The sequence below is a fragment of the Mesocricetus auratus genome, unplaced genomic scaffold (assembly GCF_017639785.1).
Source record: "Mesocricetus auratus isolate SY011 unplaced genomic scaffold, BCM_Maur_2.0 Super-Scaffold_100011, whole genome shotgun sequence".
NCBI lineage: Eukaryota > Metazoa > Chordata > Mammalia > Rodentia > Cricetidae > Mesocricetus > Mesocricetus auratus.
In genome coordinates, this window is record NW_024429195.1 from 41,763,915 (window position 1) to 41,784,489 (window position 20,575).

At 42.8% G+C, this 20,575-nt stretch overlaps 1 protein-coding gene across 3 annotated transcripts in view; it reads left to right on the top strand.

Moving 5' to 3' along the window:
* Positions 1-10,453: 10,453 nt before the first annotated feature.
* Positions 10,454-20,575, top strand: part of Gyg1 (glycogenin 1) — a 32,071-nt gene continuing 21,949 nt past the window's right edge. For 2 of the 3 annotated variants that reach the window (XM_040754637.1, XM_040754638.1), the window contains exons 1-4: positions 10,454-10,607; positions 12,647-12,782; positions 15,179-15,353; positions 15,618-15,780. In XM_040754637.1, the coding sequence (XP_040610571.1) occupies positions 10,469-10,607; positions 12,647-12,782; positions 15,179-15,353; positions 15,618-15,780 (613 nt within the window). In that variant the 5' untranslated portion in view covers positions 10,454-10,468. The remainder of the gene's footprint in view (positions 10,608-12,646; positions 12,783-15,178; positions 15,354-15,617; positions 15,781-20,575) is intronic. The other variant, XM_040754640.1, reaches the window with a different exon arrangement.

The following is a 20,575-nucleotide window of genomic DNA, read 5'->3' on the forward strand; positions in this document are numbered from 1 at the left end:
GTTTCCTGTGTAAGTTATTTTCTCCTAATAAAGTCCACTTCATCTTACTGGTCAAGCATCCTGACTTCCATGCAAAATACAGGGTGACTACTATGGAAATCAGTATGAAGCTTCCTCAAAAACAACAAACCAAAAATCTAAAAATTGAGAAACTATGATTCAGACACGCTGTAAGTCCCCAAATGACTCTATGTCGATACACAGACTGTATTATTGCTGCACTATCATCAACAGCTAGGGAATAGGGCCAACTGAGATGTCCATCAAAATGTAAATGGATAAAGGAATGTGGAACACATGCATAATATAATCTTTTGCCTTCACAAGGAGAAATAAAATCAGGACCATTGCAGCAAATTAATACTGGAAATCACCATGTCAACTGAAATAAGATAGAGTCATAATTTGAAAAAAATAGATTTTAAAATTACATATTTGTGTAAATAATTGGTATATTTATGTCTGTGTATTTTGGTCATGAAACTAAAAATAGGATCAGGAAAAGGGAGACAAGATCTTAAGGGAGATTGAAAATAGAGAAAGTAGAGTAAATACAGAAAATGAAAGGTAGAAGAACTTGCCAAGAGAAGAAAGGCAATCAGGTGGAAAGGGATAGAAAGGGAAGGGAAGGACTAAGGTATTATGAAGATGTCACAGAGAAAGACACATCTTTCTATATGCTAACCTAAAGAAATGAAATTTGTAAAAAGTAAAGAATCTGAAAACCAGAGGGAAAAGTAGGTGTAATTTTGGTGGGGGAAATAACCATACAGATTGGTCAGTGCACAGAAGAGAGCCTAGAAATACACACACATAAATACTGTCAACTGATATTTGACAAGAGGAAAAGTCAGTTTAAGAGAGAAAGGCAATACACATAGACACACATGCTCATACACACGCACAAGTGAAACTGAACCTAGGCATTATGTCCCTTACAAAAATTAACTCAAGATTTGTTGGGAAGGTTCTTATCCTGCCTGGTCCCACCACCCTCTTTTCAGCTCCAAAGAAACACACGGATTCTACATTAATTATGAAATTGTTGGGCCCGGCGGTGGTGGCACACGTCTTTAATCCCAGCACTCGGGAGGCAGAGGCAGGCAGATCTCTGTGAGTTCGAGGCCAGGCTGGACCGACAGCCTCCAAAACAATACAGAGAAACCCTGTCTCAAAAAACCAAAAAAAAAAATTATGAAACTGTTAGCCAATGGTTTGGGCTTCTTACTGGCTAGCTCTGTCTTAATTATTAATCCATATCTACTAATCTATGTATTGCCACAAGGCTGTGGCTTACCCATAATCCAGCATGTTACTCCTTCAGCAGTCTCTCTCCTCATTCACTAGCCCTACCCATCTTTCTGTCTGGCCAGTCAGTATTTTATTCATCAACCAACAAGAGAAGCATATATACAAAAGAACATCCCCCATCAAGGACTGACCATATATCAAAGCATAAAATGCAAAACTATAAAACTTGTAAAAAGATAACCTAGGAGAATTCTTTAGCAATGACACAAAAGAACAACCACAAAAAGGAACAACCCTGATATGCTATATTTCATTAAAATTTAAAAATTTCTACTTTGCTGAATCCATTGATAGAGCAAGCATGGTCAGATGTGCCTGTAGTCCCAACTCTTGGGAGATAGAGACAATAGGATTAGAAGTTCAAAGTCATCATTCTTTGCCATATGTGGAGATCAAGGTCTGTCTGAGTTACATGAGACATGTGCTGTTGGGATCACAGTCGTGTCAAAACAGACAGACACACAGATATTCAAGAGATAGAAAAGACATACCAAATATTTGAACATAATTGTGAAAGTCATGTAATACCTATTTTAAAATGGCATAAAAGAAGAAGTATGTAAAAAAAACAGCTTTTAAAAATGTCTTCTGCTGTGGTTTGGATATGATCTGTCACACAGGTTTATGTTTGGAAGCTTGGGCCACAAGGTGTCCATGATGTGGTGGAAGAACTTTAGGATAAGAGGTGGGAAACTAGTGGGAGATAGTTACGGGGGTTCGACCATCATAAACGGGTTAGTATTACTTTTCAGAAATGAGCCAAGTATTCTGTCTCTGTAAATTCTCATGAGAGAAAGCTAGAAAACAAAACTACCTGATGTCTCTGTCCTTTCTGCACATTGTATGGGGGTTTGACAGAGCTGTCCCTGTAAGTCTTGGGCTTTGAATATTTGATCCCTGATGGGAGATGCCATTCTGTAAATCTGTCTCTTATTGGTTGTTGAATAAAGCACTGTTGGCCAATAGGGAAGCAAGATATGTGGGACTACGAGTTGAGGAGGATTCTGGGAAAGAGAGACACAGGCAGACATCATGTAGCTGCTTTGAAGTAAGAGGTCTGGACCCTTTCTCCGGTAAGAGAAATACTTAGATGGTTAAATGCTTAGGTCAGAGATAGCCAGTAAGAACGGCCAACAGCTTCATAATTAATATAGCCTCCCGTGTGTTCATTTGGGACTGATGTGGCTCTGGAACCAGGCTGGCGGGAAGGCTGCACTCTACAGATCCCCAGTTGGTAGCTGTTTGGATGACTGAGGTGTGGCCTTGCTGGAAGAATTATGTTACTGGGGGAAGGCTTTGAGATTTCAAAAGACCCATGCCATCTTGAGTTCCTCTTTCTGCTTCCTGATTGCATCATGAGATGTTGAGCTCTCAGCTGTTCCTACCCTTGGACCAGGTGATTTCACATGTATGGTGATAGATATCTTTCCAGAGCCAGAGCCCCAAACAAAGTTGCTTTGGTCATGGTGTGTTTTATCACAGTAACAGAAAAGTGACTAAGACTGAAGACAAGTTCTCCTCCTGCTTCCTTGCCTTGCTGTGATGAAGCCGTGGATCCCTTGCCAGGCTGTTGGACCCTCCAGCCACAGGACTGCAAACCAAGCCAACTTCTTTATGAGCTGCACAGTGTTTCCTGTATAAGTGATCCAGGTATCTTATTATAGCAATACAAAATGGACTAATACATCTCTCTTAAGTCAGGTATAAACCCATTTCTATATATTGCCACAAATAGCTAACTTTTTATTAATTTTCCAACTGAGAGAAGCATATAATAGTTTTTTTTTCATTCTAATCCTGAAAGTTTGATCACAAACTCCTTGAGACCAACAAACTTATTTTTTAATGCTCGTGGTAAATGTGAGTCATCAGTCTCACATATACACTTGTTTTCTGAGTTCTTTATTTCAAATGATGGTTCATTTTCTTCAGCTTAACTGGATCTGCAATCACCTTGGAGAGCTACTTTAAGGCATGTCTGTGAGGGTGTTTCCAAAGAGGCTTAAAGGGGAAGGAGAGGTGCACACTGAATATAGGTGGTGCTATCCCTAAGACGGCCAATAGATTGAATAAAAAGAGAACGTGAGCTGAGCATCTGCATTCACTCCCTCTCTGCTTCCTGACTGTGGATGCAATGGGGCCTGCTGATTCACACCCCTGTCCCATGCTTTCCCCGCAATACTGGGCTGTATCCTCCGAACTGTGAACTAAATAAACCTTTCTTTTCTAATTTGCTTTTATTAGTATATGTCACTAAATGAAAAAGTAACTAATATAAACCCCAAGTCCAAAAGGTGAGTAACACTAGATCCCATTTGTCTGGATTATGAATATATTAAAAAAGAGTTCAGCCACACCTAACTGTCCTTTCCAGCAAGGCACAAACCATGGGAACTACTAGAGCAGCAGTTCTAATCCTAAAACCAACAGTTCTCCACATGTAGGTTTCAGTCCTGTTGTGGAGGTTGAACAACCCTTTCACACGGGTCACCTAAGACCATAGTAAAACACAGGTATGTACATTATGATTCATAACAGTAGAAAATTACAGTTATGAAGTAGCAACAAAAATAGTTTTATGGTTGGGGTCACTACAACATGAGGAACTGTATTAAAGGGCCTCATCATTAGAAAGGTTGAGAACTACTGGAAGACTGTGCAAACTACAAGACAGAAGGACTCTAATCTTTCTGACCTTAAAAAATATTCCTGACGGGGCCATGCCCTTTGTCAATCTGCCTGTATTAGGCTGTTGTAGCTCCCCCTTAACTTTAGTCACAGGGCACAGTAGCACCATGAAGAATATGGAGACTCCCTAAATGCTCTCCTGTACTCCAGACACAATCTTCTTACTTACATTATAGAGTAGCAATCCAGTTTCTCCATGATAATCTGGATCCATCATCCTTCCTTAACACTGTTACTCCTTTATTATCCTGTTGGCTTAGGGCATTAGAAGTTCAAAGTGATCGGGGGGAAGTAGGAACTTCTGTTTCAATGGACTGTTTGTTGTAGCTCCTGGCACATGCACACCTCCCTCTGGAACCAAAACTTCTAGGCCAGAAGAATTTAGGGCTACAGCAATAGGATACAAAATCTTTTCTAGAGTGTCATTGTGGACTGACTATGTACTGCCTAGTCCTGCAGCCTTTTAATCCCAAATAAGGACACAGAAGCTAATATTAATTATAAACTGTTTGACTGATGGCTCGGGCTTCTTATTGGCTAGCTCTCTCTTAATTATTAACCCATTTCTATTAATCTATGTATGTTCATGTGGTCTTGGCTTAACAGAGAATGCTCAGGTGTCCTACCTTCTCAGCAGCTACATGGCATCTTCCTGACTCCACCTCCTATTCTCTATCCCTGTTTGAATTTCCTGCTTGGCTAAACCCTGCCTGTCCATTGGCTGAAATAGCTTTATTCATCAACCAATAAGAGAAACATATATTCACAGCATGTAGAAGAACATCCCCCATCAGGTCACTAGGGGTCATAGTGAGTGGAACTATTATGCCCTTGCATCCATTGATTCCTGGACCTGTAGATCCTGGCCATGGGAGAAAGAGTATCATATCCTGGGCACTTATTCAAAACATATCTGCTTTCTGCAGCATCCTGCCCATTCCTCCGTGCTATTTCCACCTAATTGATGTTCTGTGTCCTTTAAAGAGCATTCTATCTTTCTAGCAGGCTGGCTGCTTCAGGATGGTGGGAAACATGGTAAGACCAGTGGATTCCATGATCATGGGCCCACTGTCTCACGTCTCTGGCTGCGAAGTGAGTTCCCTTGCCTGAAGCAATACTGTGTGGAATACCATGTCAGTGGATCAAAGATTCTATAAGTTCATGGATGACTGTTTTGTCAGAAGCATTATGTGCAGAAAAACTAAATCTATAACCAGAATAAATATTCCAGTATTGTCCTTTCCGTGGAAGAAGTGTTCCAGTGTAGTCAGCCTGGGGAATGATGCCATATGAAAAGCTCAGTGTGGGCCTCTGCCGTTGACAGGTCTGGCACTCAGCAGCAGCTGTAGCCAGGTCAGCCTTGGTGAGTAGAAATCTCTGTTGTTGAGCCCATGTATAACCTCCATCTCTGCCACCATAGCTATTTTGTTCATGTGCCCACTGGGCAATGACAGGGATAGTTGGGGAAAGAGGCTGACTGTCCACAGAATGGGCCATCCTATGTACTTGATTACTGAGTTCCTCCTCAGCTGACATCACCTTTTTATGAGCATTTACATGTTCCTAACCCCTACATCTTTCAAGCCTTTGATGGTGGCACTAATTTCACAATTCATTCAAGGTGAGATACTGGTTTTGATTCACTATTTTCTTTGGCTGAAGCAACTCTAAAGGCTTCCATTTAGCCTTTCCAAATGAAATACTCCTCACCCTACAGGTCAGAGAATCAATGTGAGAATTCTGTTAGTTTATATCTTTCCTAGTTATACATTCTGGAGCTGAGGAAATAGCAACAGGATGAGTTTGGGGACCTACCGAACCTACTGTGAGTTGGATATCAGCCAAAACTCCATTAATCACTGGCCTCTATAAGCCCCTACTTTAACTGGAGAGTCACACTGTTTCTTGGGATCATCCAAAATCGGCATCAATTCAGAGCTAGTATCCAGCAGACCCTGGAAAGTTTGATGGTTTGCTTTCCCCTCGTAAAAGGCTGTAGGTCCTTCTGGGGAAGACACGGAGAAAGGCTAACTTTAGGTTTAGGTATCTTATCAGGATCCTTCCTTAGGGGTATGTGGCCAACCCTTCATTCAATGACTTTGGGTCTGCAAACTGGCTTAAGTCTGGAAACTGATTCACTGACTGAGTCTTTTTCCATGATCCAATGCAGCATTTCTTTCATTTGTTTGAGAATTTTTCTGCTTACACAGATCAAATAGAAATGCAGCAGGACTTCTTTCATGCCTGGAAACCCAATGACTGATTAGCCAGTCTGAAAGGTCCATGCAAATCATACCCCTATAAAATTTCACCTTGCCAGTGCGGACCATTAGGGGTTAGATCATTATGAACATTGATTTGTCTCTAATTACCAATATGATATTTACAATAACCTTTCCCCTAGGTGACTCAATGCTGCCACCTGGCCCCTGCTACCTCATGGCCCAATTAAACCCATTGCATTCCATTTGTCCAATTGACCATGAGCATTTCCAACCCTATGGTCTGGCACAAGGAAAAGGGCAGCAATAAAACTTTTCAGACATGCTGGTGCCCTTCTCACCATTTTGCATCTTATAGGATTTGTGTACGGCATGTCTTCTGGGTCTTCCCATTGTGGAGGATTAGGATTTACACACTGTACCCACTCTAGCATTGCAGTTTCCCTGAGCTTTAAAATCCCTTCATCAACACTAAGTCAAGGAATATCAAGCATCTCCAACTCCTTTTCAATAGGCTATCCTGTGGCAAATGCTTCAGGCAACCATTCAAACAAACTTTTGACGTCGTTTAGCTGTGTGAACTTCCATATTAACCGAGAACCTCCATTCAGAGGGATATCAATGAACTCAGCCTGATCCAATTTTAAATTCCCTCTACCATGACCCCACAATCTTAAAATCCATTCCCATGCACATTCTGCAGACTTCTGCTTGAATGAATTAGCCAACTCATTAAGCCCTTTATTAGTGTAGGCACCATTTCATGCACTACACTTTCTGTGTCCCCTCCAGGAGTCTGATTAGCCTTGAGTGCTGTTATAGGTCTAGATGCAATTATTGGGGGTCTGAGGGACATCAGTATTGTCTTGCATAGAATTTCCTTCGTAGAAGTACACTGCTGGCTTAAAAGAGATTTTTCTGTAGTTCAGCTAACCTTATAGTGAGGGCTTCAGTTTCATTTTCTGCAACTTGAGCTCTGTGGCTATTAGAGAGGACACACTTAGAAACCTTTAGACTGCTTATGTACATTTGGAGAGAGTCAATTTTTCACTAAGTTCATTGTTAACCTTCACCTTCCATGTTGGATAATTTTATCACAGAGCTCATTCCTTCCTATGCTGTGTTAATTTATCCAGAGATACTAAGAGCAACAGAATATCACTGTTCTTCTTATTTTTCCCACAAACTGTCTAAAGTTTTATATACAGAGTTAGCAAATCCATTGCTGCCCGCAATTGGTGAATCTGAATAATCAAACACATTTATCTCTTTAAGTTTGTAAACTAGTTCACACCATGGGCTCTCAGTACTCTCCGAGCTTTCAGGAGAGGCTTCAGTAACTAGAGAGGATTGGGTAACTGTAGGTGTTGGCAAATTGGAAAGCCTATGCCAGATACATAAAAGATTCATCCTTATACTTCTGTTTCTCTAGAAGCATTTCTTGTACTGAAACCTCTATTAGAAGAATTTACAGAATGAAGATTCCCCCCCCCTCTCTCTTTCTCTCTCTCCACTTTTTTATGTTTTGTTTTGTTTTGTTTTCTGAGACAGGATTTCTCTGTATTGTTTTGTAGCCTGTCCTGGAACTCGCTCGGTAGACCAGGCTGGTCTCGAACTCACAGAGATCCACCTGCCTCTCCCTCTCAAGTGTTGGGATTAATGGCGTGTGCCACCAACGCCCGGCTTCCCTCTCCACTTTCTACCTCTACTCTAGGAGCCTGTTTGCCTTAAGTCTGGCTATAAGTCTAGAGGTAAGTATTGTGGCTCCTCCGCACTGAAGTTAGATTGTTAGGACTGGGAGACTAGAGCACTGATATAGTAAGATACAAAGTTGCAAATACTTCTGCCCCTGGTAAATACATTGTTGTCTTTCACATCCTCAAGGACGTCCTAAAATCTGACAAGTAATTGGTTTTATCAGCTGTATTGAAGTTTCTTGCACGCAAGATCTGAGTGAAAGGCTTCTTTCTTCTCCAGTGTCCCTCCTTCATCTTCTGCTTTTCTAATTTGCCTCAGGAAAAATCTGTAAACTTTATGCAAGTGTGTTATTAAATTACACGAAAAATAGAGGAGCTGTTTCTAAGTGAAACTTCTCCACTTTCCAGGTGTCTTGCTCCTTTTGGCTTTGCCTTCTGAATTCCAGTAGTGCATCCTGGGAAAGCCCACACTGAGACACTCAGATGGGAGCAAAAGGTGGTTAAGAACCACAGTGGTGGCAGAGGTGACCTGGGTTAAAAAATGATCCGTGTGTTATCCTGGAAAAGAGCAGCTCAGACTGTGAAGCACCTCCTCCTGTCTCCCTTCCTCCAGTTGATACAGTTCAAGCATAGCCTTTACAGATTGCAAAGAGTGCAGTTCTCCTAAGCACACAGGATTTGAGTAAGTGGAAAACCATGTTTCCCTTTGCCCTGCATTTCTGTTTCCTGAAAATGAAGTATATGCCAAGTACAGAAAGTCCTCCTTACATGTCGCATTGACCTTCAAGCCACAGTAGACATGGGAATATTAGGACAGAATCAAGAGAGGTATCATAAAGGATAATACTTCAAAAGCTAGTTCTTAGGCTCTGACCTTATGATTGTGATTCCATGTGCATTCCTGGAGTCCTGCTCAGAAAGATAAGGGAGGGGACTCATTTTAGATGAGGAATATGGGTCCAGTCTTACCTATATAACTAGACCTTGTATCAAACAACAATGAAAGTAGTCACCTTAGCTTTGGGGTAGGAGTATAGTTCAGTGGAACAGCACTTGTCTGGCATATACAAAACCCTGTGTCAAAGTCATTACATTGCCAATAAAAGGAAAAAAATATCATTCTGGTACTAGATATGCTATGATCATTACACATTGTAGTCCCTACTGAAATGGCAAGCAGTACCACACAAATGTAATAAGTTAATATGCATCCATTAAAAATAGAATGTAGTTTCAAGTAGTCTTCTAGGAGATCTGGACTTAAGTCCTAAAATTTATTTCTAAAAAGGTGCTTAGGTTGAGTCTGATGGAGGAGATCTAGGCCCACATACCAAGCAGCAGTGGGGTAGGTGTGACCCTAGATTTATGATGGCTGTGGGACTATATGTCCACATAGACCCTTTGTGATTATTTAGAATATCGTACTACATCTTGTACCCAGTGCCACAGCCTAGCTAAAGAGTAGCACTTGTTTGTTTGCCTTAATGATCCCACCTCTGCCTGGGAGCTGATGCAGCTGTCCAGCATCATGGAAGAATATTGTACCGTATATTACTAGCCAATGAAATATCAAAATTCAAAGTAGTTTCTGATGCTGTTTAATGCTTCTGCGCCATTTAAAAGTTGAAAAACTGGAAATTCAGCAAGCACCATAAATTAAGGACTATTTTTTGAGGACTGCGGCACTACCTTTACTTATTCGTCGGCATCTGTTTCCTGTTTTGAACTGATATTGTCACCATTCACTGTAGAGAGATGACTTTCAGAGTGGTGAACCACCATTGCTGAACCACCACAGTGCTTGGACTGAGCGGATGGGATGGAGAATTGTGCAAAGTGTGGCTGTATTAGAAAGCTATTTCTCAACTTCTCCCCGAAATGACAAATTGACTTTCAAGATTTGTGAAACAGATTAACTGAAACAACTGGATTACCTAAACAGAATTACCGAAACTTACCACCTGTTATCCAGAACCAGCGTGCCAAAAGCACCATGACTTTCTAAGGCAGCGCGTTGACCTGAAACTGGTAGGCAGGTCCAAATCCTGCCTCTCTACTTACAGCTTATTGTCAGAGCAAAGCAACTTAACTTTTGTGAGCCTGGGTTTTCCATCCGTATACTGACAGCTACATGGTGGTAGGTAACACCTACACCCTTGATTTGGTAAAATGGTTAGAACAACTAACTAATTGACTGATACAAACAGTGCTAAGACTTAATATTTGGTAACAACCCGTTTTTAATTTTGGTTACTGCCACAAAACCATTGTGACAGAGTGGAAAGTTTCCAGAGGTTGTGTGAAGTAAAAGATCTCTTCTCTTTAGGCAGTTGAAATGAATTGCTGTAACCAGCGTGACTTGTGACGGGGCTCAGCCGGTTGGAGGTTCATAACCCTTCAGTTTTCATGCCCCAGCCCCCAGAGCTCTGTCTCCTTCTCTGCCCTGGCCCTGGAACGATTGGAGGCTGCACAGTCCCCAACAGGTGTCCTCCCAGCACAGCAGCTCTCAGGTCCCCGGGACTGCCCCGCCCGCGGTGCGCACCGCGGAGGATGCGGCCTGGGCGTGAGCCTGCGCGGCCACGTGACGGCCGCTATAAGAGCGGCGGGCTGCGGACTCCCGCCCTCCCCGCTGGCGGCGGTCCTTTCCCGGCGCCCGGCTCTTCCGACCCATCGGGACGCACTATGACAGGTACGCCTACGTGACCGGCTTCCACAGCGCGACCGCCGCTGCGCCCAGGGAGCTCGGGGCAGCTCGGGAACCGCAGGAGTCAGCGGTGGCTGGGCTGCCGGGGCTGCTGACCCAGCTGCACTGCAGAGCGGCTGCTTCCGCCTCCTGCGACCTGGGGAGGCCAGGCGGGGTGGGGCGGACGTGCGGCGCGGTGGGATCGCTCCGAGCCCTGACTCTGGGGCTCCGGACACAGGGAGCTCCGGGCACCCTGCGGGAACTCCGGGCTGCGGCCCTGCTTTGGCCTCCACGCCGAGCCTATTTTTAGGCCTGTGGGGCCGGGTGCGGCTAGACTAGCGCCCTGGGAGGGCCTCGGTGCCACTTTGCCACTTGTGAGGTGTCAGGCCCTGGGTAAATGTGCCCCAGCACTTTAGAGGTAACTGGTGCTCCCACGCACTTAAAGTTGTAGCCTGCGTTATGACAGCTACTGATCTGGCATCTGAAGGTTAAAGCACATAGTTGTCTTTGGTCTTTCCCATCCATTTGCAGGATTAACTAGCCAAATCTGGTATTTATAACATCTGACCTCTCCCTTTATTAATTTAATCCGAGAAAGCATAGCGTTGTCACCTGCAACGTTCGAATCCTACTTATATTCAACTTTTCTCCACCACCTCCTGAAGTCTGGGCCACTCAGAGGTTAAAGCATAATTCATTGTGCTCAGTCTAAGTACTTTTGGGGCAAAATGGTTTTGGAATATTACTGTCTCCGAACGCTTTGAGGATGACAGAAGCAAATACAGGCTGAAGTTGATGTTGTCGTTACAGAATATAATTGGTTGGAGCGGGGAATTCACAACTTTCTACATTTTCGTAGTGTGGTGGCTTGTTCTGAAAGTCGGCCCAATAGTAGGGGTGAAAATGACTTTGAGGCCAGCTTCTGGGGAATGCACTGGTCCACCAGACAGCCCACAGCACTCTCCCTCATCAGGAATTTTCACTGCTTTTAGCTTCTTCATTGGAAAATGGGCAGAGGAGAATGAGGAAACCTGAAACAGAGAGTGACAGAGACAAAATCTACTAAGTGTCTTCTTGGGCAACAGTACCCCCAAACGACCACTGCCAGAGTCTGACCCACCAACTAATGCCAAAGTCCCTTTAGAGAGGTCCCCAGAATGATCACAGAAAAAGCCTGGAAAAATCCTAAAGGCTGGTACAATGAGGACTGTTCTGTGGGAGAAAGAATACATGTTTGCCTAATGTTCTGGCTGGAGCTTTGGGGAAGTTGGCATGTTTGTCCATGTCTCTGTTAGGGGAGGGTGGCATACGGCTCGGTCTCCCGAAGAAGTGGAGGCTGGCCATGGTTCATACCTGTGATGGTAGCACCTGGGAAGTAGAGGCAGGACAACTGTTGGGTCAGTTTGGTTTACACAGCCAGAACCTAGCTCAAAACTGTACGAGCTGTGGCCGTGGCACTTGCCTAACATGTAGAAGGGTTCAGAAACGTGTGGATTGGGTCCCCAGAGAAGAATGGGGTGAGGAAAATGAAAAGGGGGAAGAGAGAGACAGCAAGTGACAGGTTGGTCAGACTTGCCCTCTAAGCTCACCAATAGTGATTGGTCACTAAAAGATAAGGCTACTGTGGGAGGTAGGTTCACTATAGGCAGACGCTCACTTACTTTCTGGTGTGGTAGGTAATAGGGCTCTTGCTTGGATGAAAATACCACTCATCAGCCCTTGTAGAAGACAGGACATGTGCTTCCTGATCTCCTTGTCACCATCAGTTCCCTACGCTTCCCCCCTGTTTGCTACAGTTTGATCTAAGAATCTGTGTGGACTCTAACTGAGACTTGAGTCTTATGGTTGGTGGTCCTCTTGAAGGTTATCTGACATTCCTGCTAAACCGCAGTCTTGGCCTATTCCTGTTCTCCCACTAAAGGGGCTGCTGCCTCACTAACACAGGAAGTTGATCTCTGAGATGATTTTGCTGAACTATTGTTTGAGAGTAGCCCTGGGGAAAGGCCTTTTCCAGCTGAGATATGCTTCTTTTTCTTTGTGTTAAGATCAGGCCTTTGTGACGCTGACCACAAACGATGCCTATGCCAAAGGTGCACTGGTCCTGGGCTCATCTTTAAAACAGCAAAGGACTACCAGGAGGATGGTTGTACTCACCACCCCACAGGTCTCAGATTCCATGAGGTGAGGATTACCTGCCTGTCTGTCTGTCTGTCCTCAGGGTTCTAACATCCTTTCCCCTGTTTCTGGAATCAGTGGGCACTGAGCCCCATGTACTTCCTAGGGAGCTGAGCACTAGGTAGACACAGATAAGTGATGCTAAGCTAAGGACTCCTGAATTTGAAATCTCTTCCTAGCCTTTGGGAGATGTCCCGGGATTCCTCCTGGGAGGTACCATTCTGGCCTCCCATCTTCCGAATTCCATCTGGGAATGAGAGAACTGTCCCCTCATTAAAGCTTCTGAGGGTGAGCCTGTAAATTATGTTGTTCTTTCTCATTTGCACTCCTTTTCCCAAATGACGTTAGACTTATATTGCTTCCTGTAAACCAGGAAACCCTCAGGTAATATTGAACAGTTTTCTCTGTTTCCAGCTGACATGATCTTTACATATGCTAGAATAAAGTCCTTATGATTAGGCTTTCTGAGACTATTTCAGGATTTGTTAAAGAACACACTGAGAAGTACAAGCTGCTTATTGAATGGGTTAGTTCCTTTGGATTTTTTGGAATTCAATTTTGTGATATCTGGGTACGACCATTCAAACTACTTTGGTGTGCCAGCAGTGTTGCGGAGTCTCATTTTTGCTGTCTTCTAGCCTTCTTCAAGACTGAGGATGCCTTACATTTTAAAAATGTAAACATAGGCCAATGGCCTTTAAAAATAAGACATTAAACATATGTGCATATATATATATACGTATATCTTCTGCATTAATAATATTGATCTTAAATAGCTCTTGAGAAAGGTGTTCCAAAAACTTTCTCCTAATAGTCTGTTCGTGATAATTGCATAACATCCAGATTTAATCTTGAATGCCCTTACCATGATTCATTAAAATTGCTGGTACCACTAACCATTTCTTTTTAAAAACAAAAAAAATTTTTAAAAAGACCCATTTACTCTCTGAACTAAAAAATATTTTTATCTGACATGAGAGATAAAATGCAACACCAGTTTTCTTCTGTGAATCTGTCGAATGCTTGTTAGTGATATATTTGTATCATTCATTTTTCCCTCTAGCTAGGTGTCACAACTACTTCATTAGCATAACACTAAAGACATGCAAACCTGAGTTCAATCCTCAGCACCATTGTAAAAATCTGGGCCTGGTGATGCATGTCTGTAATCCTATCACCAGGTAGACAGAGAGGTGGATCTCTGAAATTCACTCGCCCACTATCCTACCCTAGTCATTAAGTCCCAGATCCCAATGAGAGAAGATTCTAAAAACACAAGGCAGATAGTTCCTGAGGAATGATTCCTGAGAATGACAAACGACTTACACACACACACACACACACACACACACACACACACACACACACACACACACAGAGCACACATTTAGGTAATTTTGAACATTGAAAACTCTTAAATCTCACAGACCAAAGTGAGTTTCTTATTATGGCCAAGTAACTGCTAATTACCTAATAAGAGCAGTTACACTGGATTCCAAAACAATGATCTCATAGTTAATCATTTTAATCTCTCTTGGGACAGTCTTCTAGTGTGCTTTCTTTTTCTGTGATAAACACCATGACCAAAAACATCTTGGAGAAGAAAGGGTTTATTTTGGCTTACAACTGACAATCCACATCGTGAAGGGAAATCAGGATAGGACCTTATGGCCCTGGAGACAGAAACTGAAGCAGAGGCTACAGAGGAATTCTGCTTACTGGCTTGCTTTCCATGACATGCTCCCTCAGGACCACCTTGCCCAGGATTGGCACCACCTACAGTGATCTGGACCCTCCCACATCTACCATCAATCAAAAATGGTCCCATAGCCTTGCCTGTAGGCTAATCTGATGGATGCATTTCTCAATTGAAGTTCTCTTTTCCCAGGTGACTCTAGCATGTGTCAAATTGCCAAAAACCTAAGCAGTACAGACACAAAACTTCAGGAAATTCTTGGTCTATTACTCTAGAAGAAGTGATTTGTTATAGGCTTCATCTCATATATTATATGGACATTATCCAGCACAATTTCTTTAAAATATGCAAAAGTCAGTCAAGTCAATTCTAATACAATATCATTGTCAAACACGTGGGCTGGTACAGAGATATAAATGTTGCTCATGTTTGTCAAGTTGTTTTCATAGCATACCAGGTGTACAGTGAGACAAGAAGGAAGAAAAGTTCTCCCATGGTGTCTTAAGACAGGCCAGCCATAAACAGTTCTGTCGCTTCATGAAATAAACTACATGTACACACAAACAGAGTTGTTCTGAGGTGAATCAAGACAGATTTAAGGGGGTATATGATGCCAAAGTGTCTGATTGTCTCATGATTGACAGTCAGTGGGTCCTGTGCTGTGCAAAGATTTCTCTATGATGTTTTCTGTAATCTATTTTTACAGAAAAGTTTTAGAGACTGTCTTTGATGAAGTCATCATGGTAGATGTCTTGGACAGTGGCGATTCTGCTCACCTAACTTTAATGAAGAGGCCTGAGTTGGGCATCACTCTGACGAAACTCCACTGCTGGTCACTTACTCAATATTCCAAATGTGTGTTCATGGATGCAGATACTCTGGTGAGTGTGGCTTTAAGGCTGAAGGGATGTGCTTAGTCATGGAGACCTATCACTCATTTGAAAAAGGCTGTCAAGACTTGACAGTGAAGTTCAGATAAGAGCACTATCATAAAAAGTGTCAAGGGATGAAGGGAAGTAATCTCAGGTCCCTTACACCTGTCACCCTCTTTTGTGTGTTGGGTAACAGGGAGAACCTAGGAAGGGTGTGCAGAAGCAAAGCATTCTTGTAATGCCTTTCTTTGTTCTTTCTCTTTCTTGAATCAGGTCCTCACAAATGTTGATGATCTTTTTGAAAGAGAAGAATTGTCAGCAGCACCAGATCCAGGGTGGCCTGACTGCTTCAATTCTGGAGTCTTTGTCTATCAACCCTCAATTGAAACATATAACCAGCTGTTGCACCTTGCTTCTGAGCAAGGTAGTTTTGATGGTATGTATCTGCTATCATGCATTTGATAAGCTATTAGTAAGCTCCCCCCCACACGCACATGCACATTTTCTGTGAATACACCAGAGTAACCTAAGCTAAAGTAGACGTGTGTGTGTGTGTGTGTGTGTGTGTGTGTGTGTGTGTGTGTGTGTGTGTGTGTGTGTGCATGTGAGATATAGTCTCAGATTGTCTAGCCTGGCTTCAAATGTACTATGTAGATGAGGATGACTTTGAACTTCTCATCTTCCTGTCTCTACCTTCCCAAGCGGCATTTGTCACCACAGCTGGGTTTGTTGTTCAGTGGTGGGATCAAACCAAGTTTCATTCATGCTAGGCAAGTACTTCTCCAGATCCACATAGATGCCTTAAGAGACTTTCCTTTAGACAAGAGCGAGTTTTTAAAACTGGGGAAAGACAAGGAATGACTTCAGTCTTAGGGGTAAGGTCAGGCACAGTGGCAGCTTGCTTCTCTCAATCCTCAGCACTAACTAAAGAAAAAACAACTTCTGCTTTAGACCTGAGTAAAGTTCCAAAGTTCTTGGCAGTCATGCTAACAAGGAAATCCAGCCTGATAATTTGGCAGTCATTCTTTTGTAAGTCATAAAAAACAAAGCTTATATGAACAACCTCTACTTCCAAAGTGTCATTTTCTATAAGGCTATGTAGTAAGTAAAGTGGTATCTTCATAGCTGATAAGTGTAGCATTGACTAAGTTGTGAGCATTTACTTGTACATAGTACCTGTATTTGTAGCTGTATGTGACATAGGCCTATGTGGGAGCCTCTTCAAACATGACAAGAGCCAGGGTAATCAAAGTGAGGCAAGAAGGAAATCTGGCTCAGTACGACTCAGTAGCTGATGTTGGTTCAAACCTCTTTAGTCTGACAACGCGCAGTTCATTTAAGCGTATTTAAGTACAGTAAAAGTTGGAAAGAAGTTTCCTGATATAACACAGCTACATGGAAACTCTTTTCAAAGCACTGTCACTTCTCCATGAAGATGGGTTCTAGAGGTAGGCTAGATGTGTTATCTTAAGGGCCTAGGGGAGGAACCTGTGTGATCTTGCTCATGCAAATAGGACAGAGGTCATGTAGGCTATTAACCATCTTTGGTGCTATATGTCAGAGCCTGGCATAGTACAGAGGTCACCTAAACTATGAACCAACTCCATTCCCAGCTTTCTGGGCAGAAAAGAGGCCAGCCCTGCATGTTTAACATTCCTGGTTTCCCTCAATGCTATCTGTGAGTGAAATGGACTTCATGACCCCAACAGGACCAAATGTCTTTCACCAAATTTTTTCTCTCTTCTTTCCCACCCTCCCCTGATGTCAGAGATAGAACCCAGAGCCTTGAGTGTGTGTGTTAGGCAAGTGTTCACCAATGGGAAATTTGACCAGCTTAATTAGTAGGTATATTTCTGTTTCAGGCCAATCTGAGGGAATAGCCATTGTTTAAAATAATAACAGAAACCTCACAAGACAAAACCAATAGTTAATATGCAAAACCAGTTCCTGTCTCAAACTGCTGGTAGTTGTTCTTTAGAAAAGGGAGTGCATTTAATACAGACAGGAAGGGCATGCTGGACAAAACCTTTACAGTAGTCACTCTGTGCCAGGCCTTTGACACTGTGCGAGGGTTGCCCGCAGGAAACATGGGAATGGCCAGAAGACTAGGCACTGTAGCAGACCCCTGCTCCAGCAGCTTCTTTCTCTCTCTTCTTTTTAAGAGCATTTCTTGGATTTGAAGTAAATGGGTCTTTTAGAATCGGCTGAGCCAGCCTTTCTCATTACAATTCAGCCCTGTGTATCAACAGAAGATTCATTCTTGGATCTTGGGAGATGGCTCAGTAGGTAAGAGCCATTACAATGCAAGCATGAAGACCTGTGTTCGGTTTCCCAGAACCCATGTACATGAGTAGTCTGTGATTTCAATGCTAGGGTATGGAGGAAGACACACAAAGATTCATTTCTGTTAACTAGTTATAGAAGTTAAAAAATCTTAAATGTCTTAAAGGTTAAGCTGAACATTTTTTAGATTGCTGAAGTGAAGCTTCAAACTTCACATTATTTCAGGTTTTACACAATGAGACTTGGTTTTGTAGACATCAAATTCTGTGTAGTCTTTTGCCTGAAATCTCATTGCAAAGAATATGGATGTTTAAGTTTCAATCTTGTTTCACTATTTGGCTAATGTACACCCCGAGCTAGTAGTTTACAACCAGGAATGATTCTGTACCTCCTGCTCCCCCACCCTCCCAACCCCAAGAAAGAGATGTGTGGCTACTTCTGGAGAATTTGTTTTCTTGTGATGGGGTGTTTCATGTATCCAGAGTAGTTACGTAGCCCAGGCTGACCATGAACTCATTACGATCCTGCCTCAGCCTTCCAAATTCTTCTTGAACACGTGTGGTTGTCTCAGCTGAGGGAAGCCAGGGATACTGGCATCTGGAGGCTAGAAGCTGAGGCCCCTGCTGAATAGTTTGCAGTGCACAGTGCACAGGACCACACCTCACAATTAACTGACCAGCCCACCTTATCAGCAGTTTGAGGTTAAAGAGATTTGTTCTATGCCAGGATCTTACATGCTGCACCTGTGAAAAAGTGCAGCTGGGCTGAGGAGGTTGACCAGTGGGTAAAGTGCTTGGCCTGCAGCCTTAAGGACCTGAGTTCAGTTCCCCAGACCATGGAAAAAGCTTAAGCAGAAGTTAAAGTGCTGGAGCGTCTCCGTTACCCCAGCAATGGGGGCATCAGAGACCGGAACATCTCCGGAACTTTTTGCAGGCTAGCCTAAGAGTTGATGAGTGAGGACCAGTGATTGAGACCTTATTTCAAAAAGGAAAGGTGACAAGCAGTCAAAGAACATACCAGATGTCAGTCTTGAACCTCCACTGGCACATGTACATACCCCCCCACACACACGTCTTGCCTAAGCAACATTAAGAAAATATTACCTGTTCACTGGGACCAACACAGGATGTCAATTTACTAACATGCTTTTAGCTGCTACCATTTTCCTCTCACAAACAGAATGGAAATGTGGCAATATTCACATGTAGAACTTGTAGAACATTTCTGCTCTTACCCTGAAGACATTTGCCTTTCCAAAGAAAAGAGAGGAGTGATTTTTAGCAGAACTCTACTGTGTAGCTCAAATTTTGCTGCAGGCTGAAGCTCTTTCCACTTCTTCAACTTTCATTGAAGGAGGTTTAATCTTCCCAGAAAGCTAGAACAACTTCTCTCAAGTTCAGAAAGTGAATCAAATTCTAAAACATATCTGATAGCCGACCAGCTGCCCAACGCCACATGATTTTCCTCATGTAAAGACCTTTTAGTCTAGTGGCTGGAAGTTTAGCTGCCATTAGTCACATGCCATAGTGAATTATGTAGGGCACAACTAAAGAAACGGAAATGTGCTAGCAGCTGGAAGCTAAGCTGCACTGGGCATTCTAGAGGCACTAGGAGTTGAGCTTTGTTGGTAAGCAGGCTCAGTGTGTACAAAGTGTTCTTTTGGAAAGGGCTTCTGCTTTTTCAGTAGAACCTGAACCACTGAGATTCTCTCTGTGCTGCTAACATGGTTCATCATTTAACTGCAGCTTCCCAGACAGTGGCCTTCTTTTCACTTGTTCCTAGCAAGGGAATGAATGAGTTTTCTCTAGCGTGAGAAGTAGAAAAAGTTAAGCAGTCAGATGTTCAATATGTTTCAATTCAATAGAAGACTAAACTAGCTAATCTTAATTCAAAAGTTTTTTTTCCACTTGAGTTGTGTGTTCCTGAGTTTTATTTAGTGAGGGTATCTCCATGCTTAGGAGCCTGCCACACAAAGCGTGTTAGCAGATGACTGTGTCTGTCTGAGTATCTTGACAGTCCTGCTTAATCTCTTGCTCACATTCAAAAGACTGGAGTCTGGTGTCCCTGACAAGCCACATAGGCTGCTGATGGCTGAGCTTTTGAAGCTGCCATTAAGCCCATCTGATGACAATGTGATGTGCCTGCTATTCTTCTAATCACCAGCCTTCAGTCACATCCTCTATCAATCGCCTCTGGTCAGGAGAAGAATCCTAATATGGAAAACCATGCTTGACTCGTCTTTTTTCTCTCAAGTACCTGGGGTATCAGAATTTAGAACTAGTGACTACATACCTCATTCATAATTAGCATCTAATTTTCCATAGGGGCAAGTCCAAGTTCCTGGAGTGTTTGTGTTTTTAAATTGTTTTGCCTATTGACTCTGAGCTGGTGTCAACGCCAAGGCTGATCAGTCCTTTTCAACTCTGGCTCAGTGTACAGGAGAAAAAGAGGATTGTTGCTGTTGATTTGTTTGTTTTGCTATGTTTCTTTCCCAATTATCCCGCACTACAATATCCTCTGGAATTAATTCTGGGAATGATTGAACAGGAAAAAAATTCTTAATTACCATGTTACATATTAACCTTCTCTGAGTAGACAAACAGCTAGGCCTTAATAATTTTATAGGCAAAAAGAAAGAAATTGTGGTCTTGGCTTCTGCAGCTGTGTTCCTTCCCCTCTGATCTGCAAAGTCCAAGGAGACTGTCATACTAAATCAGCAGCTGTTAGTGGTCTCCTGCTGTTCTTGGATGTTACTGAACTCACCTGTATTTCTATAATGGGTCCACTCATTTGGTATTTCAAAATTATTTCAACCTCTAAGCAGGATACCAAGTCGAAGAAGCAAGAATAGTCCAAAATAGCACAGGTTTTGCTTTTGGCCTCTTTAAGCTTTACCGTATTTGTGAGCTTGTGGGTGCTTGACAGGTAGCTATGCAGTCCTGATTCTG